The 21132-nt window shown below is 23.1% G+C and overlaps 1 protein-coding gene across 3 annotated transcripts in view; it reads right to left on the reverse strand.

The window, feature by feature from the left end:
- The window catches only part of LOC113556570 (tachykinin-like peptides receptor 86C), a 110801-nt gene that overhangs the window by 50313 nt on the left and 39356 nt on the right, over nucleotides 1-21132 (reverse strand). The window contains exon 3 of one of the 3 annotated variants that reach the window (XM_026961600.2): nucleotides 9341-9671. In XM_026961600.2, the coding sequence (XP_026817401.1) occupies nucleotides 9341-9662 (322 nt within the window). In that variant the 5' untranslated portion in view covers nucleotides 9663-9671. Of the gene's footprint in view, nucleotides 1-9340; nucleotides 9675-21132 lie in introns of those variants that run through there. The other 2 variants (XM_026961599.2, XM_026961602.2) reach the window with 2 other exon arrangements.

A 21132-nucleotide genomic window follows, 5' to 3' on the forward strand; every position in this document is an offset into this window, starting at 1 on the left:
TATGATTTATATGTTTAATAAAGTTTTTATTTTAAATGGTTCAACTTATCTAGTTATTTAAATTTATTTTCATATTTTAGGAGACTTATTTTATTTTACTTGTAAAAATAAATAAATAAAAATAATAATCAAGCGGTGAGTTTAATTCTTGGTATTAAAACTAAAAAAAATAGACATAATACAAATTTGTTTATTTAATCATTAGGCATTTGTTTTAATGTAAGAATGTCTGATCCTTATAATTTATACTAACATTAATATTATTTTCGTTTTGCTTCTTATTTACCTTTTTTTAAATATGATTGAAGTAATTAATGTATTTTTTTACAATATTACGTGGGTTTTTTTGAGTTTGTCATAATCTTTTAACTTAGTTAAAATGCTTAACATTAACTTTGAGGGTATTTTCTGGTAAAATATTGAATCTAGTTAGTATTTTATGAAGTTAAAAGTAACATATTCCCATTTCTAAATAATTTTCATAATAATCGGCAAAAAATAAAATAAATTAATGAAGTTAAACAGGAATAATATTTCCTATTATAAATTTTCGTTTTTTTTTTTCAGTTTATGTATGTTAAAATTATTGCAATTAAAGACAATTTGACACAATATATACTATACAATATGTAAACAATTTATAGGTATTACTTATGATTCGTTATAAGCTTTTTAACTGAAATTAAATAAAAAATTAGTTTAACCTACATACATTTGTCATATGTGATTGAAGTTCAAATTTAGATAATTTTTATTCCAATGCAATAATAACAGTTTAATCTAAAACTATTTTTTTTGGTTCTTATTAAAATAATATCTACTTCAAACATTTAACATTAACTTGATATGGTTTTTTAAATTGATTATCTACAGTGAAATTCACAAAATATTTCGACTTATTTTAAGCTATAATAAGCATTTAAAATTGTCTATTTATTTAAGTTTTTTCTATAAATGTAACAACAATGCTTAACGAAGACTTGAAAAATTAAAACAAGGTTTCAACAATGCTTAACAAAACGTATTGAATATTTAAGAAATAAATAGAAAAAATGTTTTGATTACAATCTTTGAATGTTAAAATTTTGTCAAAGTTCGTCAAAATCTTGATAAATGAATTCGTACCTAGTTAATAATGTAAATTTAGAATTTTGATAGTAAGTTAAGGCTTGCAAATATGAAATGAGATTCCTTAAAAGTTTTTGCTACTGAAATCTAAAAATTATCTTGAATACACTGATAACATTTTTGTATAGATATTAAAAGTGCTTCCAAAATTGGGAACTTAAACGAAACATTACGGTTTTAGTTGTATTGTATTAATTTAAAAGAATACTTTTTGTAGAGACTTAAAACTTTTAATTATTGTCTATATCATTATAATTTGTGGACATTTTCATAAATATTTAGATTCATTTTAAGATTTTTATAGTTTATATCACGAACCTAAATTCGAACCGTTCTATGGTACTATTTATATTTACTTATAAATAAATAACCGCTATTTGCCTAGTAATATTGTTTGAAAAAAATTTATAAAAATTATTATTTATACTTATATAAATAAGCGATTTGTTTTTGGGAAAAATTAACTCAACGTACCATATTATTTTTAGAAAAAGAAATATGTAATGTGAAATATCCTTGGATATGTAAGCAGATAGACAGCTGCTCAAAATCTTATTTTCGCTTGCAATGATTTATCATCGAATTTAAATTTAATACTTCCATGTTAGTAAATTATATTAAGTATACACAAAACTTACTATACAACAGACATACTTTTCTATTAAAAAAAAAATATAGTATGATGGTTACTGGTTAGTTTAAAATTTAAAATTCAATTATACATTTCTAGGTAAAGTTAATTTAGGATGATTACCTACTGGTAATAATTTTATATTTGAAGCAATGGTCTTGTAAATTTTATTTTTGTTCTTAATAGTTTCCGTATTATTTAGTAAGTAAAACTTATAGTGATTAATTTCATATTGGTGTACGCAAGTAACATTTTTAACCAAAATTTGATGGTATCGACAACTGAAAACAATAAAAATATTTATATTCAGAATAAGATGACATTTCATTAATTTTAATAAAAAAATAATTTAAAAATGTGAAATATGAAGTTTAAAATATTAAGTCACATACCTGATAGTAACTTGAAATAATTAATTGATTTTCAATCTTTTCATTTAGTTTTACAAGTATTTGACTTAAATAATTACTAGTTTTATTAATTAAAAATAAAATTAATACTATAAGTTTAAAGTATATAATTCATAATAGTACAACTAAAAAGTTTTTAAAAATTTATATTTTTATGCATGTGTGAAAAAATAATATTATATTTTAGAGATTAATATACAATTATGTTTACAGTATTGTCAGTTTTAAATATATTGCTTCAAGTTATACAATTAATAACTCAGTACCTAATACCCATGTCATATTTTAAAAACAATAAATATTCGTGTATGAATTATTGAAAAATGTATTATCCTTTACGATTTGAAAATAACACCGTCATTATATACTATTAAATTTACAATATTATACTGTTATTTGAGTGTGTCTTATACGCTATTTATATTGAATTTCTGTATAATAAAATATATCAATCCAGATATTAATATCGGAATAAGACGATTAAAATAGTAAATTCAACAGATATATGTCTTAGGTATGTTTAACATTTTCTGGTCAGCTAAAATGATTTACCATACATCATGCTGTTACTGATCACTTTATTTATGCGCAGAAATTTTAACTCTCCTTATGGTTGAAAAATAAAGTAAGAAACTATTGTTTTAATTAAAAGCTTCGCGAATTTTAAAAGATTATCTTTTGTGAAAAAAAGAAGTATCAAAAATAAAACAAAAACAATGGAAGTAGATTAGAAAGCTCAAACGAATTTTCGGTTTCATATTCAAAATACTGAAAACAACGCAAAAAAACTAGTTTATTATAATCAAAAAAAGGAAGTTTGGCTATAATTATTATTGTATTTTTACATCGAAAAGAGGTGTTCTCTTGATCAGGTTACCGAAAGATAAGGCTTTAATTAGGTACTGAAGATGTGCACTTATTTTAATTAAGGGATTCCACACTATCGTTTTTTGGATAAAAATAGAACTAAGTTATACTCCGATAATAATTTTTAAAACATATTTTATTTTATTGTTAAGACAACTTTGGATCTTTTGAGCTACATTTATAATTTATTATTTTTAAAAATAAAAATAATCTCGCATAATACTATAAGTTTTAATGGGAAAAAAATACAGTTTAAAATTGTTTTCTTATCGGAGTAAAACTAAAATTAGTAAATTAGAACGCGTATAGGTCTATTTTTCTCCAAAGGTAGTGTGGAATTTCTTTTAAGAGTTGTAAGTGCACCCCATCTGTTTTGACACTTACGCGAAAATATAATAATCTTCTCTAATGTGCGTGAGTTCTTTGATGTCGATTCAGCCCTCAAATATTTCGCAATAAAATATTAGTGTTTTTTTTTATGTTCATCACTAACCATACGTTGATATTAATTATCATATTAAGACAAGGAAGGTAAGTAAAAGGAAAAAAATACTCTCTATGAAAATATGGAGCTTATTGCTTTTACACCTGATTTGTGAGAGTAATATAAAATACTAAGTTAATTAATATGATAAATATGTTTAAATTAACAATACTTAGTCTTATAACTCATTTAAATGATTAATGCTTGATACGTTTGTATCAGCTGCAAATGAGGTTCGGTAATATTTATTTAAGAACTTAAAATTTGAATGCAACTTTATTGACTAAAAAATGTGTATAAAGGATATAATATAATCTTGATAAAAGTATATTATGTAAAAATGTATAAAAAATAATAACGTATTCATTTAAGTTATTTTGATCAACAGTATTTACAAGTGTGCTATAGAAAAATAATAGAACAAATAACTTTATAATGTTGATAAAAGACAAGCATATCTTTAAAACTATGGGTTTAGGTCAATAAATATCATTTTTAATAATGAAATTTATTACTTTTGAGTAGATGATTAAAACAACAATCGTCAACACAGATTTTACTTAATAGTACCTAGTCCATAAGAAACTTATGCAGATAATGACGGATTAAATAAAATGTATTATTATTATGTATATTATGATGTACGTAATTTTAAAATTTGATTAAATAACTCTAGTGCTGTGAAAGTTTAATTACGATTTGACGGTATATAATATCAAATGTATACTATGAAATATGTACCTATATCAATAATTAAAACAAAATGTATTTTATAATATATAGTATTAGTTATTTGCGAGCGTTGTCATATACAAATTGGCGAAAATAATGGTTGTAATAAATTATCCATGAAATTAATAACAATAAGAGTAAATTTTAGTATTAAGAACTTGATAAATCTGTATTGCGGATAAAATGCAACTACTTAGAGTGGTCCACATACTGATGATGTTAAAATAGGCAGTATGAAGAAATTTAAAATCTAGGCATAAAATAGCGTGTTGATTATAAGCGATTATTCTGATTAAATTTATAATTTTTATGTTGTTATTACACTTAATCTATCTATATATATTTATATATATATGTAAAATGATAAATATGTTTACTTCATTCATTTTTAACATAAAATAAAACTATAGAAGAAAAAAAAATAATTTAGTTACGTTCATTTTTATCAATTTATTTTATGTATTTTTTTCTGATCAGATACTTTTGAATCTTACAATTGTTCTTAAGTGTTTTAAATTGTAACTCTCTATTTATTTTCAAGGTATAGTTATCTATTTGTTGTTATTTTTTATTTTTATTTTTGTATAAAACATTTTACTAAAGCTAAGTGATGAATCATTTAAAATCTTTATATTTTCTAACCTAACTATTGTTACTTAATGACTTCTATTTCGTAATAATAACGCATTTCATTATAATATAAATTACTAACGTCTGCTAACGATTTATGTAAATACTAAATAATAATAATAATAATAATAATAAATTATATTCTGAAATAGTAATATTGAATGTTTTTATATTTATTCAAAGTTCGAGACGTTCGACTATACTTTAATATTTTTTACAAGGTAAATTGAAATAATTTTTTATTAGATATAGTTATTTTATATTTAAGAGATAGAGTTGCAATAGATATCAAATTTTTGTTTATTTTACAATTGTAACTTGGAAAATGTAGATAATTGAATACAAATAGTATAAACATTGATTATAATTATACAATTGTGTTTTTATTTTTACTGTTTATAAAAGTGAAATATTTATTAGTTAGTTATTATTAATAACTATATTCTATTTTTATACATATATCATACTTTTACATACTTATCATACTGTTAGGTATTGCCACAATAATATTCTTATTTACTCTATTGATTTTTTTTTTTGGTAATCATTTATATTAAATTTTGTTTATAGGAATTAATAGATGCTAAAATACGACTTTATAAACTCATATGGTATCAGTATAATTTGCTCGCTTTATCTGCTATTATATTTCGATTATTTAATCAATTTTTAATTGATTTTGTTTAACCTTAACTTTTATACTTTTATTTTAATTTTAGTTTATTTTAAGGAATTTAATTAAGAGTAATTTTTTCCATTTGAAAGCGGTGAACTCTTTTATTAAATTTAGTCTTTTATTTAAAAAAGTATGACTTATCTTATAACTTATTAATTCTGTTTATAATTAGACAATTTAAAAATGTTTGAAACGGAATATATAATATGATTAAAGGTGTAGTTTTTTTTTTACATTATTTCTGAAATAAAATTGTAGTCTAATCAGAATATAATAGTTTTGTTATTGTGTTTATAGACTTAATAGATTTAAGGTCATACAAATTCATTTTTCGAATAATTATTTGTGTTTCTAAAGGATATGTTAAATTTAATTAATTATTTGTTTGATGAATGAAACCGCAAAACATTCTTAATATTTACACATTTGAATAAAGAACGACTAATGAGTTTATATTTTAATTTACAGTATAAAATTTATTTTTTTATACTTCAAATGTATTTTTTAATTAATAAGATACAATTTAAATATAAGATATTATAACTATAACACTATAACAGTTTTTTTAATGTGTTCTGTAATCAATCAAAAAATGTTCTTTTTTTAATGGTATTGAAGACTATTGATTCATTTTTTTTTTTTTTTTTAATTAAAATTCAACATTTTAATTTAGACAAATTTATCACTAACAGTTTCTTTTAATAAGTATCAATACCATCAAAATTGGTATTTAAATTTTATGCTTAATGATCGTTTTATAGTTATATTTTAGTGGCTTAGTGTCTAATGTTTATTTTACAATGAAACTGAGAAAAGTTTTTAATTTTAAAACATTTTTATATTTTTGATCCTTAATCGAGTAATAATTGTGTAAAGATAAGTACTTAATGTTTTGTCTCGATGAAAAAAAGATAAAGGTTATGGTGAAACTCGCCGGCGTGATTGACAGAAGATATCTGTAAGCTTTGATTTATGATAACTCGTAAGTATTTTAGTTCAATAGAAAATATTGTCTACGGTTTATAAGGTGTTTTTTTTTCATTTACCTACTTACAGTAGTTTTTAATATATTACATTTACATTGTAAAATGTAATACTTTCTATCCAATCGACTATATATATATTATAGTTTTTTTTTTTATATCTGTTCCATTTAAATTTAAATATTAAAAAGAGAGAGGCTGTGATTCTTCATTTGCGGGAAAAAATACATTTGTGTTACTTAAAATAAACCTCTAGTAACAATCATTTCAGAAATTATTGATTAAGTATGATTAATGTATTTTTGTTGTAACTAAATAATACACATTCCATAAGAAAAATAATATTTAGTTGAAAAGTTAATTTATATATATCTTCGTACTAATAAAATATTAAATGTTTTTCGGTTATAATATTATTTAATATTTAAAGTTTTGTAATATAAAGTAATTAAAATTGAGTAATTTTAATGGAACTATAATTTTAATTTTATCTTCTTTTCCAATTGTTAAACTAGATCCTTTTCCTTTTTTATTGCATTACATTGTTTATTTACTTGAATTGCATTTTTAGCCTAGCATGTTAAGTGCATAATTATAATTTCGTATACAAATTTAAATATTTAGTAGGTAGGTACGCTTTGGCTTATCAGTTAATTTAAAGACACGAATTGCCAAAGTAATTTACGTAACTAGATTTTAATATAATTCGCTATACCTAATTATTATTAGTTAATAATTTATAATTTTATTATCGTACACTTCTAGAATCAAATTAAATAAATAAATTATCACCTTACATTATGAGTTCTATATTGTTTTTGATCAATTGAAAATCGAAATATTTTTGTGTATAGTTCATTTTATCGAATTATGATTTTTTTGGCGAGTACAGTTTACAAATTATTTTTTAACAATTGAACCCTCCTATTATTATCTGTTTTATTGAAACAGAATGCATCATGAGGATAATAAATAACGAGTGGCGATAAATACAACTCGTTTGTGATTGGGTGAAAAACACAAATTAACAAATTAAATCAATCATGTCTGTAAAAAGTAATTTAATTATGGTGTTCAATCATTTTAAAATAATAATAATTTTTTTTTTGAAAATGGAAGTTTATTACATGCAATTTCACTTAAAATACAAGTATTGAAGTTCCATAATATTAGATGAAATATTGTTTGTTGAAAATCGTCAACAGTATAACATTGTATTAATTTTACACGACATCTAAATATTAAGAAAATTGATGACAAATTAATTTTTTTAAACAAAAACATATAATTTTAAATTATTTGTATTATAAATTGAATTAAAATTCATTTTTAGTTAAATATAAAAGGCACTAAAGGTATTTATTTGTTGTTAGTTGTTAAAACCTTTATATTCATGTTCGTTTCACGTTTTTGGGCTTTCGATTAACAATATACAATACTCGTATTAGTAGAAGGATATCTATTAAACATACATAATATTTTACATAAAAATAAGCCAAACTAACATTTAGGATGAGTATACTATTGTCAAAATTAGGTCGTTAATATTGTGATTAACGAATAGGTAACTATTTATATACGTTGTTTTTAAAATAACGAAATTGTTATTTCTATAGATAACAATAGTATGTTATTGTAAATATAATAATCATTTAATACACAATAAATACCTTATAATAATAAATATTTTATAAACAATGAATAAAATAAATTATGTTTTATACTTCACATTTTACAAAATTATAAACTAAGCAAGATAGTGATTCGTTTTTGCTAAGATTTCTTTAACTTTTAATAGTTTGATAATGGGATACAGTGTTCTAAAAATAATAATAATAACAAGAAGGAATATATTTTATGTAATACTGTGGTATATATATTATTATAAGTAATAATTTTAATTATTTGTTGTTAACTATGGTATTAAATGTTAAAAAGATTACTTTTTATTTTATTTTTACTTAAGAAATAAGAATATAAGACTAAATAGTAGTTTATTCAGTTTTATTGTGAAAATGCACATTATGTAATACATACATATATATAATATGTATATTTGTTTTATTAAATTTAATTTTCTCAGTTATATCATAATATTTATTTCTATTCTATTATATACGAAATATAATGATTTAATATTTATGGTAATAAAAAAAACCTCACCTATGCTTATTTATGGTTTAATTTTATTTTAAAATTTAAATTCATTTTTACTCAAATAAAAATTGTATACAATTGAATTGTACGGCTTACTTTAAAATTTATGATATAATATAGGTACTTGGGTATTATATTTATTTAAAATAACAGTATCTATATGTGCTTATAAGTTTAATATGACTATAAAATAAATAGACCATTAACACTTTTTTGTCATTTAAATATCTAATTTATATTCATTTCAATTGTTTAAAAGATTATACGTATGAAAATAGTATTTGATAATCTATTAGATATTAGAGTTATAACATTAACATTTAATGTTTCCTATTACATATTGTATTTTTTTTTTTTGTAAATATTTACAAAAAATACATGACTTATACAGTTATAAATATAAATAATAATAATTGATTATTTCTTTCCTATGTTAATTAAAATATAGTTTGAGATATAAATAATTTATAGTATGTTAGTACGAGTTCAATACTAATCGGTCTATTCACTCGTTTATGTAAAATTTAAATTTAAATGTTTTTCTTATTTTAACTTTTGTGATTCAATTTATTTTTTGTATAATAGTAATTATACGATTCTTTATAAAATAACGCACTAACTTAAATCACAATCATTACATACCTGCCACTATCCATATGACAATTGAGTTGCCGACAATGGCAACAATTAACATGGCAATAAAAACAGTGGACCAAATCAACTTGTGCCACATTGAAATGTTATGCGAAGGTTCCGGCAGAGGATAAACGCAATCATGTAATCGGTCTTTGGCCATTGTTCGTTTGGACATCGTCACATCAGAAGATTTTAACATATTTCCCAATATCGCCAAAAGAGTGGAGGAATTGTAATATTCCAGTTCTTTTGACGATTTGTCGAATTCTAAAGATAACACCATTGCTGTACAATTGCTCAAAATATTATCATCTATATGGCCTTCCATTGTCGAATACTTCTGAAACAAATTTAAATGCATAGGTACTTAATACTTTATTTTATATCTATATTATAGATACGCATGTGTTATTTTTATGCTTAATACTATTATAACTTTTGATAGCTCATCGTTGCTCAACATTAACTATAATAGAGAATTATACAGTTAGCAAAAATTAAAAAATAAATACACACTATAAATATGTATTAAGTAATATATATTAATTTATAAATAATTATATGAATCTAATTGAGTTAGCTTGCATATTAAAATGAAACAAAAACAGTTTTAAATATTCGGCGATATAGATAATTAAAACTGACCTTTACTTAATAAATTCGTTAGAAGAGACAGGATGAACTTTATGATAGTTTTAAATTGGGAACAATAGCAGTAAATAATGTTTCAGTATTTTAAGGAAAAATTGAGATGGTATTGGTTAGAGGAAGTAGCTTGTGCATATGACGGTTTATCGGAATTCGAATTTAAAGTGGATCTAGAAAATTATCTTTGATTTTGGGAGGGAGTAAAAATGGCACGCTACCTTGGTGGCTAGGCGACTACTATGGTATAGTGCCCACCTGGCAGGAGAATCTGGTAAGATATTGCATATGTCAGATCTGTGTTCTTCCCCTCATATAATATAATGTGGATTGTGATCACAGTAATTCTGAGTGTGCTCATAAGACAGGCAGCGATAATGTGGTGGCCTTTTGAGTGGATAAGGTTTTTTCACAACTATTTTGGTGCACAAAATAAATTCAATTTTGTATAAGTTCAAGTTTTTGGTGGCTTTTTAGGTAAAAAAAAAATAGAAGCAAAAGAGATTTATTGAAAAAAGCGCTTAATATTATCAACGGGGGTGACCTGATGTTCTAACTCCAAGAAAGCGGAAATAATATCTTCACTTGAAGTAGAAGTATGGAGACTACGAATCACCACCCGTAATGGATGTTTATTATACTTCTGATAAGATTGAATACTGTAACTGTTATCAATAAAATATTTAATAAGTATTCTATAATACTCAAAAAATGAGCGTGAATGATCAGGTGTGAAGTTTTACAAATAAATTCTGAAGAGTTAATATAGTTGACATAAATTTGAGGTAAAATTGGAAAATTACTCGCGCCTTTGATATACATTGGTAATGGTTTGGTATTAATTAGTATAAATTGTCTTAAAATTCTTTACATTCATTTTAAACAAAATTAAATATCATAAATTAAAATAGAGTAATCTTGTATAGCCAGAACTGAGTACCAATTTGGACTTATTAATATATTTTTTTTTATCCTCTACCTTGACTACTTAGGTGAAAGCGAAGATGACAATAGATTTATTTTGTTTGAAGTTAAATTTTTATATATTACACCACTATTATTGGACGATTGGCTGCCATTATACATAACAACATACATAAATGTGCATAAAAAACTGTTAATTTTTTTTTTTGTGTAAATTAATAACAATAACAAGTATGACATAATTTATAAATTACTAACGAATACTAAAATTTAAGATTATATTTAATTTACTGTAATTTAATTACTTAGATGCAAATTACAACTATATAATTTGTTTCTCAGAACATAAATTTAAAAAATAAATGTGTAAGCATATTCATATCACATATAATACAGTGCATTAATAATTTTTAATCTGATTTTATATTATTACCTACGTAATTTAACTTTTACAGAGATACATATAAATAACTCAGTAGTAATTTTTTATTTGTATATATTTTCGTTAATATGCGTAATTATATTTTTGATATATTTTATATAAGTGGATTTTTATTTATTTATTTATTTTTGAATTGTAAACAATTATATTAAATCATGGAAATAAAATAAAAATGACTAACTAAATTGTTTTATCTAAGAATAATTGAAAATCATAGCTTATGTAAATTTTGTTCCAGATGTTTAGAGCGCTGTTTTAGGGAACTGATCAAGTACACTATACGATACAATTTTCGTAAAAAATATGAAAATCTCGTTCGCTGTCTTGGAAAATGTCAATCGATCTATATTTTTTGATGTAATAGAAATTAATGCAGAATTAAAATATATAATATAAATAAAGTATAGTTTTATATGATTATAGACGCTCAATATATTCTGATCTCACATTAAAGACTGAACTCTGATACAAATTAACTCATAGGTCATAAGCTATACGAAAGCGCAATCGCACTAGAGCTCTTTCTTTAGTGCACTCGATCTAGACTACTTGCAATCTAGATAGGTGCAGCTCTCAATCTGAGAAAAAAATGACACTGTCTTCCTGATCAAAGAGTGGCAGGTTGAGTTATCAAATGAATTACGTTTTTGCAAGGGAAATATTTTTTCTTCGATGGCAGGTCCCTATCATACTCTTCGGTGACGAGATTGAACGTAAAATATTTACCGTGATCACACTAGATTATAAGATATATAATACCACTTTATTCCACTATATATCACAATACAGATAGTCGGTGTGTTTGTTCCTTCTGTCACGGGTGAGTACTAATTTTTAGGGATATCGGTTCACTTGGTCGGCAAACTGGTCAATGGCTATTACATTTAAAATAGGTAATTAATATACAAGAAAGATCAATATTAAGTATTTCGATGAATCACGCACTTAGTATTATAATTTCATTATAATGTAATAAACGAAATATTATATATATATATATAATTAATTAGATCTCTAAATGATTTATGACCTAAATTGTTCGTACAAGTAGGTACTTGTTTGTTGTTATCGTACGTAAATTAATTATCATAATTATTGTAGCATTGACCATTGAAATACACAGAACTTAAATTGGTGCCCGCGGAAATGTTTTCACCTAGCTCTACGTATTTTATTATATGTGTATATGCGCTACTCTATGTAGTGTATTCATCATATAAATTGTTCGGAGAATAATAATAAAAACAAAAAAGTGTAACACCATTAAAACTTTGACAGCTCCGTTGTCAATTTAGGTACACTAAAGATTTTATTTATGTATTTTTGTACAACACCATAAATTTACGCACATCATACATTTATCTCATGCAATACATCTACGTATATGCGATAATATTTTTTTACTTACATAAAATACAGACATAGGCGTATGCATAATATTATTTATATAAAACTCGTCTATCTTGATTTTTTATATCTAACAGTTGAAATTTTATTTTTAAAATAATTGTCAAAATGTAGGTACACTTTGACAGAAATTTAAATTAATTGCATTCATCATTATATCATAATTTATACGTAATATACAAACATAGATTATAATGATTAACAATTCATTATATTTTGACGTCATTAAATTATTATTGTCATAATACAGTTATGATCATTATAATATTATTCACAATACCGTTTAAAATGCACAGGAAATTCAAGTCTACATAATTATCATCTTATACATTTCTAAAGATATTGTTGTAGTTTATGCGTAAAATGATTACAAGTTTATTTATTACTCATATTAAGAATTATCACACGACCATGGACTTGTTACTATTATTTGGTTGTAGTAAAGATTTTCCAAAATCGAAATATCTACTCGATTGACACAGTGAATGTACACAGTTTTTAGTAAAATATTTGTTTATATGTGCACTCGGTTATACCGTCGACCCTATAATATTAACGACAACATATAACTAGTCCACATAGTGGTTATACGAGTGTAATACCACTGTTGAGGTGTTTGCAGTAAATACACATAACGAGCGACCGGAATGAATCTGCCAGCTACCGTGGTAGTTGTCCATTATATATATTTAACCCAAATAACGCTTGGTTATATATCGACTATTCCGTGGAGAATAGGTATCTAACGCCTCCAGTTCATACACATAATATTTATTATACGACCAGTATTCGAAAACTTTCCTAATAAAATGAATCTGTTTATGTTTAACACTCGAGGAATGGATAACTATTATTATAGTTATAGTGGCATTCTGCTCGTTCTACTGATGGACAATTTTCCGTTTCTTGGCTTCTAACTGTTTTTTTTTAATTATAATCTATTTTATAACAAACTATATAAACATAACGTATTATAGATAAATAATACGAATTACAAGGAATTTATTTTATATAAAACAGAAGACTCTATTCTATTTTACATTTTATTATTTCCAGATAAAATACATTACTCATGAATAAAATTAAACAATTTAAATACATTTGACATCTTTCTCATCATTATCTTATAAAAAATTATTTTGGGAAAAAAATAAGACAATTTTACACTCAAGTTATATTTGGTCTTTGATTGGAAATGCTCCAACTCAATACAAATAGATACATATTTTTAATTCAATGTTTTTGTTTAGAAAACATTTTTTGCTATGACGTTTCTAGAAAAAAATAAACTACATACTTCTATAAAATACGTTCCTATTAACACTTGTTTTATTTTTCGAACAGGTTACAATATAATGTTTTCAATCAACAGTTACGTTGAATTCGATACGGAGTTTAATTATGAGTAAGTTTTATATTGTTTATCGTCGCTTGTCGATAATTTTTCGCATTGCACTCGAAAGTCATTGTGTGACCGTTGCCGTTGAAGAATTTGGACTGAGTTTTTATCGATATAGCATATGTGACCTACAAAAAATCGTGTTTAGGTATTTTTAATATTTTTAAATTTTTAACAAGAAAAACATGTGAAATCTTGACGCTATCCATAGCAGTGGCAAGTAAAAAATACAAACATTATTGCAGTCCATCGCCGTCCACCAACGTCTGTTACTATTTACTATCATTTCGGGATACAAACAGCAATACTCATTTGACTCTACCACTTTACCCGATCGCGAAAATGATTACCGACTATTACGAGTAACAATGTAATTTTATTAGTATTTCGGTTTAATGAAAATCTAATATTTCAATTTAGCATTTTGTATTTATGTTATATCCTCACTTTTTACAAAATACCAATTTTGACTGAACAACGACAATCAAAGATTGAAGTAATCGCAGTTATTCATATAATTAAAAATCCTAGAGGAAACAGATACCAAATATGTTGAATTATAATTGTTTATCACTGTGTCAAACAAAAATCACTCTCAAGTGTCAAAACGCTATAAAGTGTTAATTTTCATCACATATATAAATATATAATTATATGGAAATAGTTAAAACCGACTGTATCATTGCAATTTTTTATATGGGAACATTTTTTTTTAATAATTATAAATAACAATATACAGTTTTAATTTTATATCAAATATACGATATACATTAATTATAAGTTATAATTTATCATGTATTTATCACTACTGTTTTCATGCATTATTGAGTCAAAATGAGGCATTACTGTGAAAAATAAAAATTTTATTATTATATATCCATAGAAGTATTATATAGGATTACATTATCAGCTATATACAAACAGAATGTCAAGACTAACATATAATATATAATAATATTGCATATTGTAATTTATTAGAATCCATCTTATCTACTATCGAGACAAAAAATACATAAATGTACTGTTTTGCATTTTTTAGAATAATTGATTTACTGCATCTTAATCGATTTGGGAAAAAAACTTTTCGTTATTTTTTGACACAAAAGACTTTAAACACATTTATTATTTATTAATATAGCCATATAGGTAATGATATGCTTACATAAAGAAATACATAACCAAATTTACTATTTTCATATAGACATAACATATAAAGTTTGAAAATTATCCCAACCAAAATTATAACATATTCAACAATTCTCTAACCATCATCACCAGTATTCAAAATAATTTTCCAAATCAACGACATCGTAATCAGTATAATAAATCAAGTTCAAAATGTATAAGCAAAGGCAATAAGAATAAGAATATCTGGTTTATTTGACCACTGGAACATTGAAAAATACACGGAAGCAATTTAACCAACCATAACGATAAAAATACAGTAGTATCTGATGTTTTTAAACTGAAATACAATACAATAATAGACATAAAAAATTATTTACGTACAATACCAGGCTAAATCACTAGTCAAACAAAAACACAAAATTATGAGAAATAAAACAAAATGAAAATACATGGAAACGATTTAAAATATCTAGAAAAACAGAAATAATATATTAAACCGACCAAGAATCGGCAGTGAACCAAAATAGTTTGTTTTAATTTTCAACCAAAAACGTCATCTAATTTCATATGAGTACTGAAATAGAAAATTTATATATTTAATACAATATAAATCGTAATGTTTTTTTTTCTTATTACCATTTATATGATTATGTAAAATAGCATATAAAAAGCTAAAATAACCGCTACTGTTCAAGCTTAATATTAAAAAAAATAAATATATGTAAATAGTTGTACAATAAATGGCCATTACATTTGTGCACATTAAGTACCTACCTATTATATTTAACATTTTTTTTAGAAATTTTAACAAAAAACTAGAATATTATAGCTACATTGTATCTCTAATAGTTTAAATTCAATAAATGTACCCGAACTAAATTGGAAAAATACAATTCAAAGTAAGAAAATACCGCTGAAATTGCACTGTTGCATAGTAGGTGCCAATCGTATCTGGTCTTTGTGTAACTCATTGGAATGGATGAGTTAACATTTTAATTCAATGATAAATAATTGTATACGATAAAAGCGTTTCTGAGTATAGATTATCAGCTTATATTTTTAAGGATATTTTATTAAACGTTATAATGCTATAAGTAATTTTTTTTTGCCAGTAAAAATGTAAATTGAAATAATATTTTCGAAAAATAACAGTTTTAAGTCCCTACAAATTTTGTGTAATAACAAAATATAAAAATTCATCCACGAATTTAAAATGTACGTATTAAAATATCATAAAACCAATTGCTTCGATCAGTATCTACATAACAAAAGATAAATATTACAAAAAATTAATGATAATATAATTTTATAATCTAAATAGAAACACAAAATGATATATTCAAATATTATAATTACCATAATCTTCTTAAACTAACATAAGTACCTAATGTTGAATATTTTAAGAGACATATGATGGAAATAAGATTAAAACATACATTTATTCGATTTTAATTTAATTTTCTATATTTATGTAATATGCAATACTTGGAAGTCTACTTTTATAAAATGTTCTGAGGTTTTGTTAATAAAATAGACGGCACGGACGTACGTTTTCAGAAAACTTAAACCAAAGTTGGCAATTCCGGAAAACATAAATTTACGCAGAACGTATATTTAAGAATTTATTATGGGAAAATAAAATATCAAAACCACAATAATATGGAAATATATAGTTTGATACCATATTGTGTACATTGTTCTATACAATAATATTTAATATAGTTTTTGAATTTGAATTTTCTGATATTGTATTTGAATCAATTTGTTAAGTAAATACTGATTTTAGGACTGAGAATAGAAAAATTTAATGTATTACATCAACTATTTAGTTGGATACGGATGTCGGATATAATATGATAAATATATATTATGATGAAATTAAAATTGTTATGTGGAATTGTAAAACATTTCAATGTAAAAACAATTAGGAAAGTCTTCTTTCAGCCGTAAAATAGGTTTCGAATGTACCTCATTATACGGATATGTTATGGATTAATTTATTGATAAATTATTATTGCATATATTATGAGTACTTAGTGAAATTTAAACACACAAATAAAAAAAAAAAATAAAAAAAAAGTTGTAAATAAAAATAAATAAAATATTTATAAGCAGCCTAAAATAAGACAAATAAATTATTTTTAAACTAGATTATCCTGTTTGGATATTAGTAAAATATGTCTATAGCGATGGTTCAAAATAATATGAAAAAGATTTTTCAAAATATTATGATATTATTACACAGATAAAGTTCTTTTTTATCTTGGAAAAATGCAATAGTTTTAGTTTACTGTAATATTTTTCTAAAAATAATTTTTTTCGTGAATTTTTTTATAGAAATTGTTATGATTTATAGAACCTTAAAAGTTGTATTATTTTATATTTATTGTTATGGGAACTAATGGAGTAGGTTCATCATGCACGTTAAAACAATTATTACCCAATACATTTTAATTTAAATAGGTACTGAACAGAACAGTAACGTATATCTCTTTACATAAAGCGTCTGAAATATTGATTTTTATATTTTTATTAGCTTAATATTTTAGGAAATACTAACTTAATATAAAAAATTGATAAATAATTAAAGATTGTAAAGGTTGAATAACTTAAGTAAAATAATAAAGTTGCTTAAAACGATTCAAATAAATGTGAGCTAATAATTCCACATTAGTTAATGTTTTTTTTTTTTTTTTTACTTTAGATTTCTATTTAAACTTATAAAGTTGAATATAAACTTTTGTTGGAGTTTTATTGTTTGTAATATACACTAGGTATCGTAATAGTTAGTTTTTTAACATGCATTTACGAGGGCGTAATAACATTAAGCATAATATTTTTGCCGAATTCTGTAACGAACAATTATACACCCAGAAGGAGAATGGTCTAAAATTCCTAAATCACTGATTGGATCATCCAGGATTCTGGGATTCTAATCAGCGATCACCCATCATGACAAAATGTATCATTACCTCTAATCTACTCGAACAAATTTAACATCTCTCAACCGTTTTTTATATTGTATTACTGTTGAATTTATTAACAGTTTATCGATTTGTATTTATTTAATGTAAAATGTAAATTACAAATATATCACAACTGTTGAAAAGTTTATGTTAAATAAAAAATAAAAACTATCGTAGTATTATGTACCGAACGTATAGTTATTTCTTGTAAAAAAATTGACACTTTTCTTTTATTTTAATTTAGGTTCATAATATACTGTTGACGGACGACTTTATTAAAATATTTGTTGTTTATTTTGTTTTTCTTTCAAATATCTGCGTTAGTTTTTCAAAAGATAGTAGAAAAATATTAATCATACCAAAAATGTAACTCTTATTAAAATTACACAAGTAAGTAAAATTATTAAATTAGCGTATAAATGTCATAATACTTATGATATAAGTATTTTCTAATATTTCTGTGAAAATATGAATTTTATTCAAATACAAAATTTAACTAGTATTTACGTAAATAATTAAATTTGTAAATGAATAACTTATTTCATACGGCACCTATAATGTAGCTAAATGATTATTCAATATTGAAAAATGGCATCAAACATGGTTTTACGTATAAGAAAAATACATTACATGGTTTTAGCGATTTGCATATTATTTTCAGGATATAATACACAATTTTGTATATACATATAAATATAACATAATGTATGCTAGTTATGTAAATATTAATTATTTGAAATTGGTTGTACGATGTAAGTAGTAATCTACGTAGATATTTTATGACGTACTTACAATAACCTGTAAGTTAATGACAGCATAAAATTGTTTGTTTATTCATTACTCGTAGTAATACGTAACAACAATAACGTATTTGTATTATTTATGATATAAAGATGAAAGATACAATCAGCTATTGTCTGAAAATACCCAAACAATAATAAAACTGTGACACTATAATTTTCGATATCCATTGTTATTTAAAAATTGATTGAATGTTTTATGTTTACTGCTTGAATCATATTATTGAATGATGCATTTATATTATTATGATACACGTATATTGTTATATAAACACGGTAATTAGGATCAATAAAATACAAACGAATAATTATTTGTATTAATAATGATTGATATGATTATTGTTGATAATTTAATATATATATATATATATATATATGTTTCATAATACACTTAAAGTTGCACTTGGGCGTTAGATTATTTTTTACCCAGACAATTTCATTTAATTTATATTATTTTTATATTATCGAAAAATAAACAATAATAAAAATAATAAAAATATGTTTATGTTTAGGTATTAATTTTTTTAAATAATAAAGAATACGCCTATGGGAAGTGATGGACATATCAACATTTCAATATCGCAAAATATAATTCTATTTTGACACAATTTCAATAGCTGTTTTTATAATATTACTTTTATTATTTGAACGGAAATTGTTTTTACATTTTAAACATTTTTAGTTTGAAAAAAAAAAATAAATTGGTTTTACACTATTTTTAGATTATGCATCCCTCTGATGTGAGTTTTTTTTACATCTTCAGACACTTATAGATGAAAAGATGCTCCGATGTTCAACTTTGAGGTTTCTGATAGAAAATTGGCTCTTTTAGGGGAGATGGTTAAAATAATAACTAAAAATTTCTTAGTTATTGAAAAATAAATTACAGAATCTTAAATATTGTCACAAGAACAATCTTTTTACAAAAGACACATATTAATAATATTCTAATATTGTAATTAGTAAAAGAATAAACAAAAATTATGGCAATCATGCATTTTTTAAAAATATTTATAGTAGCATTTTTAACATAGTATAATTTTCAAAATATTTTAGAATTTTTCAAACTATAATATATGAAATTAGTTTTAAACTTTTTAACAAAAATAAAATATAACTATGTTAATAATATTATATTGTTACGAGTTTATTTATAAAACAACATATTAGAATACGAGTTCACTGGCTAATTTTAGATTTAAAAATGAAATTAGAAAAGCATTTCATAACTGTGTTTAACATTCAGTACTTAAAAATCAAAAGATTTTTTCTTTGGCTTACAAAAATATCTTATTTCTAATGAACGTGAAACTTGATTTCATTTTTCATTTTAATTTGTTTAGTTTTTATATATTTAAAAATATATATAATTTAAAATAGTTTCAATTTTAAAATACCATACAACAGTATAAACAAATTTTAAAGCAATTTCATGTGGATTTTACTATGATTATTGATTTTGAATGTTATAATATTATTATTGTTCCTATAAATTATATACAGTGAAAATAATAATAAAAATAAGTACTATTTGAGCGTGTAGTACAATGTATTTAATTACAAGAATTCAGAAAATTGTATCATCAGAAACAATTTAAATTAATATATTTTAATGTCCCTATAATTTAAATTTGAATTAAAAGTGCATCAAACACTATGTAGTTACGTCAAAAGTAAATCAATAATTGTTTTTTAACATTTCGGAAGAAAGTAGCTAATAATACTTATCATCATATGTATAATAATTATAATATAATTTACTTACATTATACCATGTATTATGTTATATTATGTAATATTTTGTAAGATAAATAATAATTAATAACAATAATAATATATGTTAAATTATGCTTTTCAATTTACTAACTACACTATTTTATTTTTGAATAAACTAGTACTTAAATAAAATAATAACCATACAAAAATGTATTAACAGAGTGTTAAAAAAAACATAGTTGTTTTGTTAATTAACATAAATCATATGTATATTTAGTTATTTGTATTATATTATCTATACTTTAAAATGATTCTTTTTATGAGGAATATTTTAATTTATTTTTATTTCCATCAATTAAATTTTCTGGTAT

Source organism: Rhopalosiphum maidis, chromosome 1 (assembly GCF_003676215.2).
Source record: "Rhopalosiphum maidis isolate BTI-1 chromosome 1, ASM367621v3, whole genome shotgun sequence".
In the NCBI taxonomy this organism is placed as follows: Eukaryota; Metazoa; Arthropoda; class Insecta; order Hemiptera; family Aphididae; genus Rhopalosiphum; species Rhopalosiphum maidis.